At 41.0% G+C, this 19,628-nt stretch overlaps 1 protein-coding gene and 1 pseudogene across 1 annotated transcript; both read left to right on the plus strand.

The window, feature by feature from the left end:
- Positions 1-899: 899 nt before the first annotated feature.
- On the plus strand, positions 900-5,020 carry LOC103075504 (uncharacterized protein C2orf78-like; the record flags this gene model as incomplete). Its single annotated transcript, XM_082931412.1, is given in 7 exon segments — positions 900-1,082; positions 1,084-1,191; positions 1,415-1,880; positions 3,109-3,513; positions 3,516-3,716; positions 3,719-4,485; positions 4,487-5,020. Coding segments are annotated over 7 exon segments (2,664 nt in total), but the record flags the coding sequence as incomplete, so codon positions are not given.
- Positions 5,021-12,158: 7,138 nt separating this feature from the next.
- On the plus strand, positions 12,159-12,847 carry LOC103075787 (RING finger protein 11 pseudogene; annotated as a pseudogene).
- Positions 12,848-19,628: the final 6,781 nt, after the last annotated feature.

Consider the following 19,628-nt stretch of genomic DNA (forward strand, 5'->3'; position numbering starts at 1 on the left):
AGGGTAAAAATGACTCTTTAGGGCTTCCCTGGTGGCGCAGTGGTTGAGAGTCCGCCTGCCGATGCAGGGGACACAGGTTCGTGCCTCGGTCTGGGAAGATCCCACATGCAGCGGAGTGGCTGGGCCCGTGAGCCATGGCCGCTGAGCCTGCGCGTCCAGAGCCTGTGCTCCGCAACGGGAGAGGCCACAGCAGTGAGAGACCTGCATACAGCAAAAAAAAAAAGACTCTTTGAATTTACCAGGTGAACTGAGCTATATGTGTACTCTAGGTAATAGCGTGGGAACTGCACAAGCAAAGTGAGACACTGAAGATTACAATGGTAATAGCCGTACTGTTATCTAATGGACAAAAATAATGCCTATGGTATAAGTTCTATTTCTCCTGCTTTTTGGCAGTATCATGCTCAGAGTAGCGTCCTGGCAAGGAAGTCAGTTCTGAAAACTGGTAAGGATACTAACATAATGAGAGAACTTGAACAAGTCAACCCGACCTCTCTGAGCCTCAGTTTCCTTCCTCATGAGACTGTGAAAATAGAAGTTCTCTAAGGACCTCCTAGCTCTAAAATGCTTCCAGTCTAGGAAACAGCACAGAAGTCAATACTAGTGCAGGCTGAAGGGAAAGATAGGGCAGGGAGAAGGTTGATTCCAGCCTAGAGAACAATGTCTGAACAATACCACTTGGGTCTTCTGCCCATCTGTGCCCAACATGGGAGCACAGGCAGTTAATACAGAAGAGTGTAAAACTGCTCAGCCCTTACAACCATCATAACGGTCTGATTTTTGGTTTCTCAGTAAGTATTGACATTAGAGGTGTCCTGATAGCAAGAACCTTAAGATAATGCTGTTCCTCAAACAGAGTGAGAATTTATCAATCTCCCTGATTTTTTCTTTACCCTCTTGTTCTTACAGAAAATTTCCAAAATCCATCTCTACTTGGAACTCTAACTTCTCTGCAGCACTCTCTTCCTGTGGTGAGCAATGCAACTTCCCTAACAGGAAGTGTCTGCAACTTCTCCAGAGTCTCTGCTCCTGCCATCAGTTCAGCATCAGCTACTGGTACCTCCTTCCAGAAACTCATGGGTAAGTGCCTACCTTCACCAACAGTCTAGCACAACTATGTTATCTGGAGTTACTGACCAGAGCCAGATCTCCACTTCAGCTGCTTCCTATCCACGTGTTCTTGACTGGGACATCACAGGAAGCACTGAAAAGAATGCTTCTTCACTCGGAGACTTCACTCTGGCCGTCACTGACCAGCACACGGCTGCCTCCTCCATGTTCACGGCAGCCCAGCATGATAAAACCGCAGACCCCAATAACACGACGGGGCACGAACCCGCGTCTCCTGCATCGGCGGGCGGACTCTCAAGCACTGCGCCACCAGGGAAGCCCTCCACGTGTTCTTGACTGGGACATCACGGGAAGCACTGAAAAGAATTCTCCTTCACTTGGAGACTTTACTCTGGCCGTCACTGACCAGCACACAGCTGCTTCCTCCATGTTTATGGCAGCCCAGTATGATAAAACTGCAGACCCCAATAACATGGTCCCTCTATATCCATCACTTTCTGCCAGGCTTGCTCAGGGAACACCATCACAAATTCCCCATCAGGGACACAGCCTGTCACTTCCCTACCAGGAAGGAAGGCAGGAATATTACTATAACCAAGGCACATTGGGGTCTTTACTGTATGGAGAACTTGGCTCCTGCCTGCAATTTTATGGCTCTGTGTCATACACAGAAAGTAGGGCCTCTGTGCAACCAGAAATGGTAATGGTACTAAAGGAGATTCAGCCCACAAATATCCAACCACCAGCTTCCACCTCTGGAATGTACTACCCTGTTTCTGCTCAACCCATCACAGAAAGAAGGTTTCAAGGTGAGTACAAACAGCAAGAAATTTGAACAATGAGGTCAGCATTCAAAAATGGGGTCTACAGCTGGAAAAGTGGTGTATAGACAGGTAGAATTTACATCCTGAGTCTTTAATAACCACTACCTTCACTCAGGGCCCTCTGTTTTTAGACTCTATATAAGAACACCTAGGGCTTCCCTGGTGGCGCAGTGGTTAAGAATCCGCCTGACAATGCAGGGGACACGGGTTTGAGCCCTGGTCTGGGAAGATCCCACATGCCGTGGAGCAACTAAGCCCATGAGCCACAACTACTGAATCCCACGCGCCTAGAGCCCGTGCTCCGCAGCAAGAAAAGCCACCAAAATGAGAAACCCGCACACTGCAACCAAGAGTAGCTCCCGCTAGCCACAACTAGAGAAAGCCCATGTACAGCAATGAAGACCCAGTGCAGCCAAAAAAATATACATAAAATCAATAAGTTCAAAAAATAAATAAATAAATTTTTTAAAAGCCCACCTAATTGAGGTGGGAAGGTGGGAGGGACTCTCTAAATGTCATCTATGCTACATGTACAAGAACCCCAAGAGCATACCAATAGGTACCACATTTTTCACTGCTGTAGCCGATCATTCCCCCTGTACTACCACACTGTATCACTCCCTTCCCTGTTCTACTTCTAGAGTGTCTTTGGAAGGTGTTTCAGAACTCTTGTTATGATAGTGCCAGTTTACCTGTCCTCACTTCCTTAATTTATACCAGGATTTAAGACCTTGTGGTCCGGGATCCTTTCCAGAGCAGGAAGGCTAAGACTCTGTCTTTGTTTATATATTTCATCAGGAAGGGCTCTACTCCCTCTCCTAGTTCATGGTGTGAAGTGTTCTTAGCCTCTCAGGAAAGTGGGGAGAATTGAAAGGACTCTATATGAGAATGCTAGGCTTTGTAAAACATCTCATGTTTTAAAAATAAGAATCATTTTTTATTTGACTTTTAACAATCCTATGAAATACAAAGAAAGCCAAGAATCAGTGACATGAAATGATCATCAGTAAGAATTACAACAGTCACCACTTATCTCGTAGCATAGGGCACTATCCGTGATTCTTAAGAAGGGTTAGTAGAAATGCCTTGCCCATTTGCCCCTAAACACCAACACAGCAATCATTTACCTTTCAAGGTACATGATTGCTGTGTTGGTGTTTAGGGGGAGCATCTCACTTACCAGGGACTGACCTCTACCTTGATGCCTTTGTAGGGATGGAGACTTCCCTGGTGATGAAAAATTCACTGGGATTGCAACCTCCAAGCCAGACATTTTGTGTGACACAAACTCAAGAACTCCCCAAGTCCTGCAGGAGCAGAAATATTCAGAAAATTGAGAGTAACCCACCACCTGAACTTGGGGACTTTTCAGGGACAGCTCCAGTCCAGAGTGCCAGTAGTCTCCTGGCCCTGCCTCCAGCTCCAAGCCAGGGACAAATAGAGAGTAAGCACTTGGAGGATATTACAACCAAGCTTTCAAAGCCTCTGGATGCCTACCAGGTCCCAAGAGAAAACCAAGAGCCTCCACTACTCCCTTTAGTTATGCCTGATATTCACCAGCTCCTGGCCTGCACTGATCCCCTCAGCCAAGAGGAGCAGCCTGGTTCTGAAAATGCTGATCGGGGAAGAGCAACCTGAGTCCTGAGGACCGAGGGACAGTTGAAAATGGGATGGAATCTATCAATGGTTTTGCAGATATTACTACACTGGCGGAGGATATTCACCTTCCCCACCTCTTCAATTCTTTGAAAGATCTTGATCAATCCAAAGGTCTCAACGTGATCAAAGCCAAAGACACCAGAGCCATTAAGGTGAATCACGTGCAGAAAAGCCAAGTGTCATAAAGGTTCCCTCTGATCAACCCAGGAAGAACAAACATAAAGCCTCTAAGCCTATCAGTGGTGTTCCCAAGGCCAAAATCTAGCCGAAGAATCCAGAGTGCCTGCTAGGGGGACAAATGGTTCTACGCAATGCTGCAGTCAGTGACAGGGCTCCTGTGAACAAGGCCAAGGATTCTAAAGGCAAATCTCAGAAAGCTGCATCCAGAAAGATCAGCAAAACGAAGAGCCATGGGCAGGAAAAGACCAAAAGGACCAGAGGAAGAAAGAAGGCTGAAGAGAATAAGCAGTCAGGAAACAAAGTCAAGGCAGAAGAGAAGCCAACAATTCCCCAGAAGAAGCGAAAGGAACACCAAACTGAGCTTATCCAAGAGAGCTTTAAAAAGCGTCGAACCGCCCTACGCATGCGCATGCTGGAGTCTGTGAAGGTGCTGCATGCACTGGGGAAGAAGAATGACAAGAGAACTGGGCTCTCCTCCTGTCGGGTCTTGGGAAATTCAAGCAACCCTAAAGACCCCCAGCCACCCCCAGCTATCCAGCCATGGCGGAATACCCCACGTGAGTGTAAGAGTCCTGAGAAAACTCAAGTCAAAGCCCAGAAACCAGACAGCAGTGCTGAAAAAGAGTGTCCATCTCCAGCCCAGTATGAGCTGCTGCCTCCTGGGAAGGTCAAGTGGATACCTCTGCATTTTTCTGCCTGGGACAAGCCTCAAGCTCAACTTGCTCCTCGGAGGCCACAGTCTCTGGCCTCATTATCGGCCTGCTGTGGCTGACTGTGCCCAGCCTGCTTCTACTAATTCAGCTCAACCTCCTGCAGTGAGTTCATCCTAGCCAGCTCCTGCCTCTTTGCCAGGTCCTGCCAAACCAGCTCAGCCAACTGTGACCAACCCAACCCAACCAGGTTGGACCGACCATACCCAGCCTAGTGTCCCTCGGTCTGCTGCTCCTAGGCCTGCACCCTACAAAACTTCATCTTGCACCTCTGTCCAGCGGGAGCCTGTTTCCCCTGCTGTGACTAAGCGCCAGTCCCCACCCAAGCTCCAAACCCCATTTCTACTCCAAGACTTCAGCAAGCAATGAATTCCATGGAGGGAACACAATGTTCCTGAGGCAGTAATGTCAAAGCCCATCGAACACGAGCAGAGGCCAGAGCGGGAGGCCATGAAGAGACGGGCTCAAGAAGAACGTGACAATGCTGCCAAATACACCTCTTTGGGGAAACTGCAATTTTTCATTGAGAGGAAAAAAGAAATGGAAATGGCTGACTACTATGGATATGTAAAGTAAGAGCTGCTAGGATTGTTGGTGCCACCTTGGGTACCAGCAGTTCTTCCATGTATAGATAAGATAGGTATAAATTTCTCTATTTATTTTGATGTATTTTCAAACAATAAAATTGAATAAATAAATGTAATAGAATTAATAGGTGAGTAATAAAACTTTTGAATTTTGAGATTCTGCTAACTGTGGTGCGTTTTTTAGTTTTTGTTTTTTTCTTTTTTTGTTTGTTTTTGCGGTACGTGGGCCTCTCACTGCTGCGGCCTCTCCCGTTGTGGATCACAGGCTCTGGACGCACAGGCTCAGCGGCCATGGCTCACGTGCCCAGCAGCTCTGCGCGCGCCATGTGGGGTCCTCCGGGACCAGGGCACGAACTCGTGTCCCCCGCATCGGCAGGCGGACTCCCAACCACTGCGCCACCAGGGAAGCCCCCTTTTTGTTTTTTGATGGGGTTGGAATCAAAGTCTGCATGAGAAAGGAAGGACTGAAAGTTGGATGGGAGAATGAAGGAAAGGGGTAAAAACTGAGGAAAGAGAAAGGAACTTGGCCCAGGGCTAGGAAGGCCAAAAGAGATTTATGGATTTATGAAAGGAAGCAGGAGTGAGGATGAAATGGCAGAAGTAAAAAGCAGGGTCAGAGGTCAGGGGTGAAAGAACAAAATTTGAGTAGAGTTGAAGATGATGGAAGGTGAGTCTAGGTTTACTAGGAGAAATATAAAAAGTCTCTTGGGGAGGTTGGACTTAAGTCTCACAACCACCACATAGGTATTTAAGAAAACAAGAGGTTCAGGACACATCTCTGAAAGGTTTGAGTTGCCTTATTCAGGTGTGATTATAGTCGGGGGATAGGGAAATCTACCAGAGAGGTGGCTAGGGCTCAGAGTTATCCTAGGGGCTACTGACGACAGGGGCAGAGCCAAGGGAACTGCTGCATCAGGAGGCCCACGAGTAGGGCCTAGTATGTTAATCATGATGTACTCAACACCTAAGCTCCAGGGCAGCCAATGCACTCTTCAGTTAATCCTGGCAATGACAGGCAAGGCCAGTATTCCTGTGCCACTTCACTTAGAGAGGTGCAGCAAAGGGCTGAGGTCACATCGTGTGTGCAGGTACAAGGCCTCAATTTGAGGCCCAAATGCCTCCAAAGCCCTCAGTGTTTGTAAGTGCCCGCAGGCGGCCAACCTGGCTTTCAGAGGACAGCATCCTGAGGTTACTGGTGGATGAGATCAAACTTCTGAACGGGCCTAAATATTATCTTGAGGGGCTTCTTCCATTGACCAGGGCGTGTGCCGCCTTCTGTAAACATCACCATCAACTGAAATGCATGAGAAAATCCGACGGAAGTCCACTCTCATGGGTGAGAGCCGTTGGGGCACGCACACTGGGCAGCCACTCCAACAGCCACAGGACGCAGGCGCCCAGAGGTTCATGGGCTCCCTGGGAGGCCTCGTGGGGCAGGTCGAGGGAGTGAGGATGGGAGAGAGCGGCAGGGGTGGGCGTCAAAAGGAATGCAGTGGGGAGAAGGGAGAGATGGAGACAGTGGATAGTGACCATGGGAAAACTGGCAATTTTCATTTTCAACATTAATTTTTTGAGATGTCATTCACATGCCATAACATTCACCTTCTGAAACTACAAATTCAGCGTCATTTCGTACATTCACAAGCCTATGCAACCATCACCGTCATCTAACCCATCACATTTCCATCACCCCACAAAGAAGCCCCCGTAACCATCAGCAGGACCTCTTCATCCCCTCCTCCTTCAGTCCCTGCAACCATTAATTTCCTTTCTGTTGCTATGGTTTTGCCTTTTCTGGACATTTCATGACATGACACAAATGAGACCACTGTGTGTGGCTTCTCTCACTTAGCAGAATGTTTTCAAGTTCGTCCATGTCGTAGCATGTGTCAGTGCTTCATTCCTTTTTATGACTGTATAATATTTCACATATACACCACATTTAAAAAATCCATTCATCCATTGATGGGCGTTTGGATTTGTACACTAATAATCTCCATTTATTGACAGTTTATTCTGTGCCAGGCAGCACCAGGCTAAGTTACTGACCTTATTTCACAGATAAAGAGGCTTGGAGAGTGTGAAGAGTTTGCCCAAGATTAACAGCTAGTAATTGGGGGAACTGGGGTTTGAACTCAGGTGAACTTCAGAGGTAATAGATTCACATGACAGAACATTAGAAAAGGGACACAAGGGTATTCATTGAAAAGTCACCCTTTTCCCCACGTTCCCCAGCCTCACATTTCCCTCCTCAGAGACATCGCTTCTGCCGTGCTGTGGATCCTTCCAGAGAAATATTTATACCCCAATATGTATGTATCACAATTTATTGACTAATCTGTCCCACTGATTTGAAATGTCACTTTTATGGTATAATAGATTCTTATACGTATTTGTATTACTCTTTTCAGAGCTGTCCTGACTCTTTTTTGCCTATTTTTTATGTTTGCCATTTCTCTAAAATTCTTTCTTTCTTCTTTTTGATTAAAAAAACTTTTTCCTTTTCTTGTTTGTTTCTCTTAAATTATGGTAAAATATACATAAAACAAAATTTAGTATTTCAACCATTTTCAAGTAAACAATTCAGTGACATTAAATACATTCACAATGCTGTGAGACCATCACCACTATCCAAATTCAAAATAATTATGTCTAAAGATTGAGCAGGACCTCAGAAAGATGGAGGCAGCAGCATAGTTTCTGAATCTCTCCAAACCCTTTCATGGAAGAAGATCAACTAAAACCAAACACCCATAGGTGGCATTTATCAGCATTTACCATTTCCACAACTTTTTCAACATCCCAAACAGAGACTCTACAGCCATTAAACAATAACTTCCCATTCCCTCCTCGATCCATGCTCTTTCATCTTTTCATGTTTTTCCTAACATCTTTTAGCCCACTTTGAAATAATAGATTACAGTTTTGAACTGTTTTGTGGACCTGTCTTTTCCAACTTGATTTTATTGTCTGAAGAGATGCGATTCTTATTCTCTTTTCCCTTACACTACCTCTCTACCGGATTTGATCCCAATCCTTTTCTTTTATTGATTTTTGGAGGAAAAAAGTTTTAAAGCACTTAGAAAAGGAGGTGAGAGGCCATGTGAAAATATGTTCCTCATGGCTGTTTCATCAATGCTTCACTTATACTGTTTTGAAATAACTGTTTTCAAGGAGGCATAAACCAGTGGGCTTTAACATTGGACAGAGTGCAGAGAAAGGACCCCACGAAAGCTGATCACCTTAGCAACAATGATTTAGTTATGATTTCACCCAAGATTGGTCACAAACCAGCCTGGGAAACTCAATGAACCAGAGACAAGGTATAATGCCATCTTTCCTTCTCTCTGCCTCAGCTCTCAAGGATTGGTCACCTACATGTTATTAGTAATTATTAGTGGGTTTCTGTTCATAATTACTATCAGAAGACACAGCACTCATGGGCCTAATTACACTGCCCAGCTACACACCATTCTTCTTCATTTTGGCTTCCCGTCCACCAGCAGGAACCTGATTTATTTTTGTTCTCCCTTCACCACAGCCCAGTAATTTCTGTGAATGACTCTCAGTCTCACCAGAATCTGTATCTCTCACTCTGCCCCAACATCCCACCCCATCATTTGCTCCCTGAAGTGTACTCTAGAAATTTAGGTAAACTGGATATTTTACCACTGTTCACCATCTCTTATGAAACCAGAAGAAGAGCAGCTTTCTTATGGAATGTCAGAGAACTTGTAAAGAAAAAACACCAGTCTGCAGAAGAAAGGGAAGAAGAGAATGATGGAAATAGTTTCCGGAAAACTATTTTTACATTTTGTTTTGTTTGTTCCTGGTAAATAAACTGAAATCTTCTAAACATTAAAAGAAAATCTAAACCACTAAGTTCAGTAATACAGGAATATAACTTTTTAAAACAATTTCTTTGGCTGCACAGCATGTGGGATTTTAGCTCCCCAACTAGGGATTGTACCCATGCCTGCTGCACTGGAAACGCAGAGTCTTAACCACTGGACCACCAGGGAAGTCCCAGGAATATAACTTTTAAAGGAAAAGTTATAAACCCTTTGGTTATATCAACTGGAGATTTTTAGTAAGAAGTCATATATTTTAAATGACTTGGAGCTTTAAAGAAAGGAAGGAAGGAAGGAAAGAAGGAAGGAAGAAAAAGGGACTTCGTTGGTGGTGCAGTAGATATAATACCAAAAATAAAGTAATTAAATAAATTTTAAAAAGAAAAAAAATGCTGAAATCCACTAATTATTCAGGCTGTTATATCTCGCTATTTCCAGTTACATCCCTTTAAAAACTTTTGGTAAAAGATTATCTTATGTCAGAACAAATGAATTACAAACTTTTCTTTGTCCAAAATTTGAGAAATTCCCCTACACTTCTACCTTCAAATTTTATAAAAAGGGAAAAGTAGTGACAACCGTTATACTTACATCCAATTGCATCATCTGGCCACATGCCTTCTACATCAATCAAATATCTACAAAACAACAAAATTTGAGTCATTTGTAAATAAAAAGAAAAGAAAATCAAGGTTTTGCAAAAAAAAAGGTCCAATTCCGCTTTACAAATATAGATATAAAAATCCGAAGAAACTATCATCACATCTAATCAATAATTATTAAAGAATGATATACACCAGGACTACAAAAAGGCATTATTCCAAGGATGCAAGGATAACGCAACTTTAGAAAACCTATTAATATAATTATTTACATTAATACAACAACTTAATTAATAGATGAAAGAGAATAAAATACAGGACCAAACTGGCAGATGTTAAAAAGTTATCTGATAACATGCAACTGTCAGTTTCGGTGAAAATGCTCTGTACGCTAAAAACAGGAGACTTAATATGACAGAGTATTCATCAAGAACCAACAAATAACAAAAGACAAATTAGGATAAATATTAACATCATATCTAAAAAACCCTATCTAACCAACCATAGGAGGCAGAAACTTAGGAATCACCATCACTGACAGCTATTTCTCCCTCACCCTCATCCTCAACCATCACCAGTGCTGACAATTATACTGCCTACATACCTCTAGAATCTGTCCACATCTTTCCACCAAAATGACCACCATACCCTGGTCCAAGCCACCATTACGCCCAATTTCTACAAGTCTCCTGTTTCCTCGCTTCCACTCTTTCTCCCTGCAGTGTATTCTCCATTTGGTAGCAAAATGATAGGTTGAAAATGCAAATGGGTATGTTCCACACACTCACCTTCAACAAAAAAAGTTCAATGGTTTTCTATTACTCTTAAAGTCTGAAACCTTAAACATAAGCCTGCACGATCGAGCTCCTACCCTCACTTGTAGCTCCATTATAATCACATGCTCTCACAACAGCCCCACCTTCCTGGCCAGTTCCTCCAACACAACATATGCTTTTCTCTTACAGGGTCTTTTGTTATTCCTTATGCTCAGATATCTCTCCGCAACATCCCTATCTGCTTAATACCTACTCATCTTTCAGATATCAGCTGAAACATCCCTAAATAAACCTTCTCTAATCTCCATGATGAGATCAAATCCTCCCTAAAATATGCTCTCATGGTACCATGTTCCTCTCCTTGGCACTTGTCAGAGTTGTAGTTCTACATGCAGAGTATGATTCTTGAATATCTATTCCCTCTCTGGACTGGTAGAATTCACAAAGGGCAGGTCAAGTCTCTTCACTCACAAAATTTCACAAGTCTTTTTGCTAGCAACCAGCACAGTGTTTAAACATAACACGTGCTCAATAAGTATTTCCTGCATGAACAACCATAAATTGGTACAGTGTAGCAACATCCACAAAAAGCATAAGGGCATCAATTCTTTGATGCAGAAGTCCCATTCTGAGTGAAGTTAACTGAGACAAAGCATATATATTCAAAGGTGTTCACACAGCAATGTTCATTACTTTGGCGTTTTATAATATCAAAAACTTCGGACTTTTATATGTTCATCAGTGAGCAAAGCAACAATGAAGTCTTAAAAATAAATAAACAAATGGGACCTAATGAAACTTAAAAGCTTTTACACAGCAAAGGAAAGTATAAACAAGATGAAAAGACAACCCTCAGAATGGGTGAAAATATTTGCAAATGAATCAACAGACAAAGGATTAATCTCCAAAATATATAAATAGGTCATGTAGCTCAATATTAAAGAAACAAACAACCCAATCATAAAATGGGCAGAAGACCTAAATAGACATTTCTCCAAAGAAGACATACAGATGGCCAAGAGGCACATGAAAAGCTGCTCAACAACACTAATTATTAACGAAATGCAAATCAAAACTACAATGAGGTATCTCCTCACACCGGTTAGAATGGGCAATCATCAGAAAATCTACAAACAACAAATGCTGGAGAAGGTGTGAGAAAAGGTAACCCTCTTGCACTGCTGGTTGGAATGTAAACTGATACAGCTACTATGGAGAACAGTATGCAGGTTCCTTAAAAAATAAAAATAGAATTACCATATGACCCAGCTATCCCACTACTGGGCATATACCCAGAGAAAACCATAATTCTAAAAGACATATGCACCCCAATGTTCAATGCAGCACTATTCACAATAGCTAGGTCATGGAAGCAACCTGAATGCCCATCGACAGATGAAAGGCCAAAGAAGATGCAGTACGTATATGCAATGGAATATTAATCAGAGATAAAAAAGAAAGAAATTGGGTCATTTGTAGAGACGTGGATGGACCTAGAGACTGTCATACAGAGTGAAGTAAGTCAGAAAGAGAAAAACAAATATTGTATATTAATGCATAAATGTGGAATCTAGAAAAATGGTACAGATGAACTGGTTTACAAGGCAGAAATAGAGACACAGATGTAGAGAACAAACGTATGGACACCAAGGGGGGAAAGCGGAGCAGGGCGCGGGTCAGTGGTGGTTAGATGAATTGGAAGATTGGGATTGACATGTATACACTAATATGTATAAAATAGATAACTAATAAGAACATTCTGTACAAAAAATAAATAAATTTTTAGAAGTCAAAAATAAATTAAAAATTATTAATTAATTAATTAATAATTTTTAAAAAAGAATGAGGTTGGAAGACTGTTGAAAGAGCACATAGATCACATACTCAAGACCCGGAAGATGGGGAAGCGCTGTAAGTCCCCCACATTGGATGACATCTCCCTGCCTCACAAGCCTCAGTCCGACTGGGCTAGCTTTGGCAAGGGGACAGAGCTGGATCAGGAGCCGCTGCTGCCATATCTGGATCAAGTTCCAATTTTGGTCTATCATCCAACACTTAGCCAGACTTGCCTAGCAACTCAGCTGAGAGGAACAAAATAGGATAGCTCAAAAGAACTGGCCTCATACAGCATCAGCCTAAAGCAGTTTATGACCCTGGAAGAGATGGATCAGAAAAAATGATCCGAGGGACTTCCCTGGTGGTGCACTGGCTAAATACTCCGCACTCCCAATGCAGGGGCCCAGTTTCGTTCCCTGGTCATGGAACTAGGTCCCACATGCATGCCGCAACTAAGAGTTTGCATGCCACAACAAAGGAGCCCACTGGCTGCAACTAAGACCCAGCACAACCAAAAGAAAAAAATCAATCAATAAAATAAAACAAATATCATAAAAAAAGATCTGGGAGTGTGTGATGTGTATGATGGACTTTTTTTATGAGAACCCAATTTGATTTCTGCTATGTATGAGATCACCTGGGCTGTACAGATGACTGGCTGATAAGATCCTCCACGTGCCCCTTTTGCATGGAGACAGTTGATGCAGCACTGCTTTTGTCCTATGAGACTGAGCCAGTGTCTCTCACCTGACTTCAAGAGAACCATCATTTTTGGTGGTTTTGATCTTTTGTCATTGAGCCCAAAGAGCGGGGGATTAGGAATAAGATCATGCATGAAAGTTTCCTAAAAATTCCTGAACGGCTGCAGATGTTGGGGAAAAGTACGTAATAGTTGAGAAATTTAGGGGGAAAAGTAGGATGCTATTTTTATGTAAAACCTTCACCCAGTGTTTAAAAATATAATTGTATTTAGATCTTGTTATTGCTCCAGTACATAGGATTTGTGTAAAGTGTTACAGCAGCTATATATGTTTCAATTGTGTGTCGAAGATTAGGATAAACATAGTGGTTGTTTTTCCTAAGTGAGATATCTTTCTTCTTCCCCCTACCCAAATTCTTTTCTGATGTTGCTGGCATTTAGGTCAAGGTTTTATCTGAAGCTACATTTTATAACACTGGCACAAAAAAAGTAGTTTTAAGCTTTTTTGCATAGTTCTTTTTTTTAAGAATAAACATAGAGCATTTATTTTTTACTTTATAGGAACTCCACAAGTTAAGGTCCCATTGTTCTTTTGCTGTGATTGTTGTTACTATTGATGTTGCTGTTTTCTGTCGTTGCTGGTTCTTTCTGATCTACCATTTGTCGTTATTGGCATACGACCATCTCAGGGTCACAGGATGGCTGCTGTAAAACCAAGTATCATATTCTAAAAAACAAGGAGGAAGCAGAAAAAGAGTCCCAATGGTCATTTTCCTAATGCATATTTATCTTTTTTCAGAGAAAAATATTCTCATAAGCACAATAACAGCCTTCCCCTAATTACTCATTTGCCAAAACAGATTGATATGACCATTCATAAGACAATTCATGGCAAAGAGGGATATGATAATGATTGCCTCAGCCTAACAAGGATTTATCCACGAAAGCTGAAAGCTTCTCTCCTCAAGAAATCAACACTTTTCTACATACAAAACACAAGTCTCTTGAAGGCTTCTTCATAAGTGCATTACAGAAGAATTTAGTATGTCATAAGCACTTAAGGATTTGACATTCAACTGTAGTAGTATGTTTTTCTTACAAGCCCTATGATGAGTTTTTCTTAAAGCCCTATGATGAGTCTGAGAAAAACTGAAAGAGAGTATCAGGTTCTATTAAATCCTTACATGTATCTTGCTTAAGTTTTTTTTTTTTTTTTTTTTTCTTGCGTTATGCGGGCCTCTCACTGTTGTGGCCTCTCCCATTTGCGGAGCACAGGCTCCGGACGCGCAGGCCCAGCGGCCATGGCTCACGGGCCCAGCCGCTCCGCGGCACGTGGGATCCTCCCGAAACGGGGCACGAACCCGCGTCTCCTGCATCGGCAGGCGGACTCTCAAGCACCGCGCCACCAGGGAAGCCCCTTGCTTAAGTTTTGGTCCATTAATTTATATCCAAATACATAAAGCAAATTTGGAGGAAAATAATTAAAAAATAAATAAGATTGAGGTTTCCAAATATTTTCATAGGAAGATGTCCACCATATATTAAATTATAAACCAGAATGTCTAAATACTATACCATTAAATCAAATGTACAGTCAGTGCTGCATATCCAACGGTTCCATATCCTGCAGATATGGAACGCCGACAATACTACACCATTTTACATATGGGACTTGAGCATTGGAGGATTTTGGTATCCATGGGAAGTCCTAAAACCAATCCCCTGCCGATACCAAGGGACCACTGTATATGCTTCTATCTGCATTTTTTACATCTGAAAAAATATGTGCTAAATTATTACTGGTGGTAACCTCTGAGCAGGGAGCAAAATTGCCTTCCACTTCATACATTCCTATGACTGCATTTTTTGCATTCAGCTTACATTAGCTTACATTACTGCTGTAAACAGAACAATTTAAACATGGTCCGCCTCTTGGGGTTGGCAACTCACCTGCAGATATGGTAGCCAGTCCTGTTGAAATCATGGGTACAGTGGACACCAATAAGTCTGTCTATAAAACAGGGAATATGGAATTAAGTAAGCGAAATAAATACACTAAAACCAAGTTATACAATTTTCTGAAGAGTAGCCTTTATTAGTTACCACAACACTACCACTATCCTGAAAAGGAAAAACTCTGAAGAAAAGAGTGCTTTTGCAGGAATGTACTAGCAAGCATTAACTACTATAGGTCAAAATTCATTGTCTGGGAAATTTTGCATAGCCTCCAATCAGATGCAATAACGTGGACTGGAGAATGCCCATCAGGAACTGATCTGACTATAGAAAAAGGGAGTGGAAAGAAAAAAACAGGCTACCAGAAGAATAGCATTTGTTTTTGAGTGAAACAAATGGAATGCCTTCACTTTTAATGCTCAAATATTAAAAAGAACAAACAGTTTCTGAAGGGCTCTTGGGGCACCAAAGCACTTCCATTCCTTCTCTCATTCAGTGCTCCTCACATGCCACGGGTCTATGTGCTTGTGGAGTTCCGGGGTTAACTAGTACCATTTTTATTTCACAGTGAAAAAGTAAGGCTTGAGACGTAAGCCCAAGCTGCACAGCAGGCAAACAGAAAAAAGACTAGAATTGAGTCTCAGGTTTTCCCAACTATGCCACAGTATTTCGTGGTCCAGCACTTAAAGAAAATTATATGAGAAAGTAAATAGAAAACAAAAACATGTACCTGATCTCTGCAAAAGGTATGTCTGTGACTATGTGGTGATTGGCATTCGTCATCTCCTGCCTGGATTATTACCGCCCTACAATTCTAAAAATCTCTTCTATTACAACTAATCCTCCACATGGAACATGTTATCTTTCTAAAATATATACTTGGCTGCATTGCTCTGTTGCTTGAAAATCTTCACTTAGCACAGAATAAAGTCCAAGTTTTTACCATAGCATTGAGAACTCTTTATAAACAAATATCAGTCTGTCTCTACAACTGCATTATAAGTTCAAACTATGACTTGTAAATTTTGGAGATTAATCCTTTGTCAGTTGCTTCATTTGCAAATATTTTCTCCCATTCTGAGGGCTGTCTTTTGGTCTTGTTTATGGTTTACTTTGGTGTGCAAAAGCTTTGAAGTTTCATTAGGTCCCATTTGTTTATTTTTCTTTTTATTTTCATTTCTCTAGGAGGTGGGTCAAAAAAGAATCTTGCTGTGATTTATGTCATAGAGTGTTCTGCCTATGTTTTTCTCTAAGAGTTTGATAGTTTCTGGCCTTCCATTTAGGTCTTTAATCCAGTTTGAGCTTATTTTTGTGTATGGTGTTAGGGAGGGTCCCAATTTCATTCTTTTACATGTAGCTGTCCAGTTTTCCCAGCACCACTGGGAGGCTGTCTTTTCTCCACTGTATTTTCTTGCCTCCTTTATCAAAGATAAGGTGACTATATGTGTGTGGGTTTATCTCTGGGTTTTCTATCCTGGTCCATTGGTCTATATTTCTGTATTCGTGCCAGTACCATACTGTCTTGATTACTGTAATTTTGTAGTACAGTCTGAAGTCAGGGAGCCTGATTCCTGCAGCTCCATTTTTCTTTCACAAGATTGCTTTGGCTATTCGGGGTCATTTGTGTTTCCATACAAAGTGTGAAATTTTTTGTTCTAGTTCTGTGAAAAATGCCAGTGGTAGTTTGAGAGGGATTGCATTGAATCTGTAGATTGCTTTGGGTAGTAGAGTAATTTTCACAGTGTTTTTTCTTCCAATTCAAGATCATGGTATATCTCTCCATCTACTTGTATCATCTTTAATTTCTTTCATAAGTTTCTTAATTTTCTGCATACAGGTATTTTGTCTCCTTAGGTAGGTTTATTCCTAGATATTTTATTCTTTTTGTTGCAGTGGTAAATGGGAGTGTTTCCTTAAGTTCACTTTCAGATGTTTCATCATTAGTGTATAGGAATGCAATAGATGTGTGTACATTTTGTATCCTGCTACTTTACCAATTCTATTGATTAGCGCTGGTAGTTTTCTGGTAGCATCTTTTAGGGTTCTCTATGTATAGTATCATGTCATCTGCAAACAGTGACAGCTTTACTTCCTCATTTCTGATATGGATTCCTTTTGTTTTTCTTCTCTGATTGATGGGGCTAAAACTTCCAAAACTATGTTGAATAATAGTGGTGAGAGTGAGCAACCTTGTCTTCTTCCTTATCTTACTGGAAATGGTTTCAATTTTTCACCATTGAGGAGGCTGTTTGCTCTGGGTTTGTCATATATGGCCTTTATTATGTTGAGGGAAGTTCCCTCTATGCCTACTTTCTGGAGGGTTTTTACCATAACTGGGAGTTGAATTTTGTCAAACGCTTTTCTGCATCTATTGAGATGATCATATGGTTTTTCTCCTTCAGTTTGTTAACATGGTGTATCACATTCATTTTTTGCGTGTATTGAAGATTCCTTGACTTCCTGGGATAAACCCCACTTGATCATAGTGTATGATCCTTTTAATGTGCTGTTGGATTCTGTTTGTTAGTATTTTGTTGAGGATTTTTGCATCTATGATCATTGGTGATACTGACCTGTAGTTTTCTTTTTTGGTAACATCCTTGTTTTGGTATCAGAGTGAATGACTTTGGGAATGTTCCTGCCTCTGCTACATTTTGGAAGAGTTTGAGAAGGAAAGGTGTTAGCTCTTCTCTAAATGTTTGATAGAATTCTCCTGTGGAGCTATCTGGGCTTTTGTCTGTTGGAAGATTTTAAATCACAGTTTCAATTTTAGAGCTTCTGCTTGGTCTTGCATATATTCTATTTCTTCCTGGTTCAGTCTTGGAAGGTTGTACTTTTCTAAGAATTTGTCCATTTCTTCCAGGTTGTCCTTTTTATTAGCATATAGTTGCTTGTAGTAGTGTCTCATGATTCTTTTATATCTGGGGTGTCAGTTTCTTCTCCCTTTTCATTTCTAATTCTATTGATTTGAGTCCTCTCCCCTTTTTTGCTGATGAGTCTGGCTAATGGTTATCAATTTTATCTTCTCAAAGAACCAGATTTTATTTTTATTGGTCTTTGCTATTGTTTTCTTCACTTCTTTTTTCATTTGTTTCTGATCTGATTTTGTGGTTTCTTTCCTTCTGCTAACTTTGGGTTTTTGTTGTTGTTCTTCTTCTTCTTCTTTCTCTAATGCTTTAGGTGTCAGGTTAGGTTGGTTATTGGAGATTTTTCTTGCTTCTTAAGGTAGGATTGTATTGCTGTAAATTTCCCTCTTGCAAGTGCTTTTGCTGCATCCCATAAGTTTTGGGCTGTTGTGTTTTCATTGTCATTTGTTTCTAGGTATTTTTTTATTTCTTCTTGGATTTATTCAGTGATCTCTTGGTTGTTTAGTAGCATATTGTTTAACCTCCATGTGTTTGTAATTTTTACAGTTTTTTTCCTGTAATTGATATGTAGTCTCAGAGAGTTGTACTCGGAAAAAATGCTTGATGCTACTTCAGTTTTTTTTAATTTACTGAGGCTTGATTTGTGACCGAAGAAAAGATCTATCCTGGAGAATGTTCTGTGTGCACTTGAGAAAAAAGTGTATTCTGTTGTTTTTGGATGGAATGTCTATAAATATCAATTAAGTCTCTCTGGTCTAATGTGTCATTTAAAGCTTGTGTTTCCTTGTTTATTTTCTGTCTGGATGATCTGTCCATTGGTGTAAGTGGGATGTTAAAGTCCCCTACTATTATTTTGTCGCCTACGATCATTTCTTTTATGTCTGTTAGCATCTGCTTTATTTATTAACCTGCGCCTATGTTGGGTGCATCGATATTTACAATTGTTATATCTTCTTGGATTTATCCCTTGATCATTTTGTAGTGACCTTTCTTGTCTCTTGTAATAGTCTGTATTTAAAGTCTATTTTGCTTTCTTTTGATTTCCATTTGTATGGAATATCTTTTTCCTTCCTCTCACTTTCATCTGTATGTGTCCCTATGTCCCTATGTCTGAAGTGGGTCTCTTGTAGACATCATATATACTGGTCTTGTTTTTGCATCCATTCAGCCAGTCTGTGTCTTTTGTTTGGAGCATTCAATCCATTTACATTTAGGGTAACTATTGATATGTATGTTCCTATGACCATTTTCTTAATTGTTTGGGGTTTGTTTTTGTAGGTCTTTTGTTTCCTGCCTAGAGAAGTTCCTTGAGCATTTTTTGTAAGGCTGGTTTGATGGTGCTGAATTTTCTTAACTTTTGCTTGTCTATAAAGCTTTTGATTTCTCCATCAAATCTGAATGAGATCCCTGCTGGGTAGAGTAAATCATGGTTGTAGGTTTTTCCCTTTCATCACTTTAAATATATCTTGCCGCTCCCTTGTGTCCTGTAGAGTTTCTGTTGAAAGGTCAGTTTATAACCTTGTGGGGATTCCCTTGTATGTTATTTGTTGCTTTTCTCTGCTTTTCATAATTTTTCTTTGTGTTTTTGTTAGTTTGATTAATACGTGTCTCTGCATGTTTCTCCTTTGGTTTATACTGTATGGGACTCTTTGAGTTTCCTGGACTCGATTGACAATTTCCTTTCCCATGTTAGGGGAAGTTTTCAACTATAATCTCTTCAAATATTTTCTCAGACAATTTCTTTTTTTCTTATCCTTCTGGGATGCCTATAATTCCAGTGTCAGTGTGCTTAATGTTGTCACAGAGGTCTCTGATATTGTCCTCCATTCTTCTCATTCTTTTTTCTTTATTCTGCTCTGAAGCAGTTATTTCCACCATTCTATCTTTCAGCTCACTTATCCATTGTTCTGCCTCAGTTATTCTACTATTAATTCCTTCTAGAGTATTTTTGATTTCAGTTATTGTGTTGTTCATTTCTGTTTGTTTGCCCTTAAGTTCTTCTGGCTCCC

Source organism: Lipotes vexillifer, unplaced genomic scaffold (genome assembly GCF_000442215.2).
Source record: "Lipotes vexillifer unplaced genomic scaffold, Lipotes_vexillifer_v1.1 scaffold1713, whole genome shotgun sequence".
In the NCBI taxonomy this organism is placed as follows: Eukaryota; Metazoa; Chordata; class Mammalia; order Artiodactyla; family Lipotidae; genus Lipotes; species Lipotes vexillifer.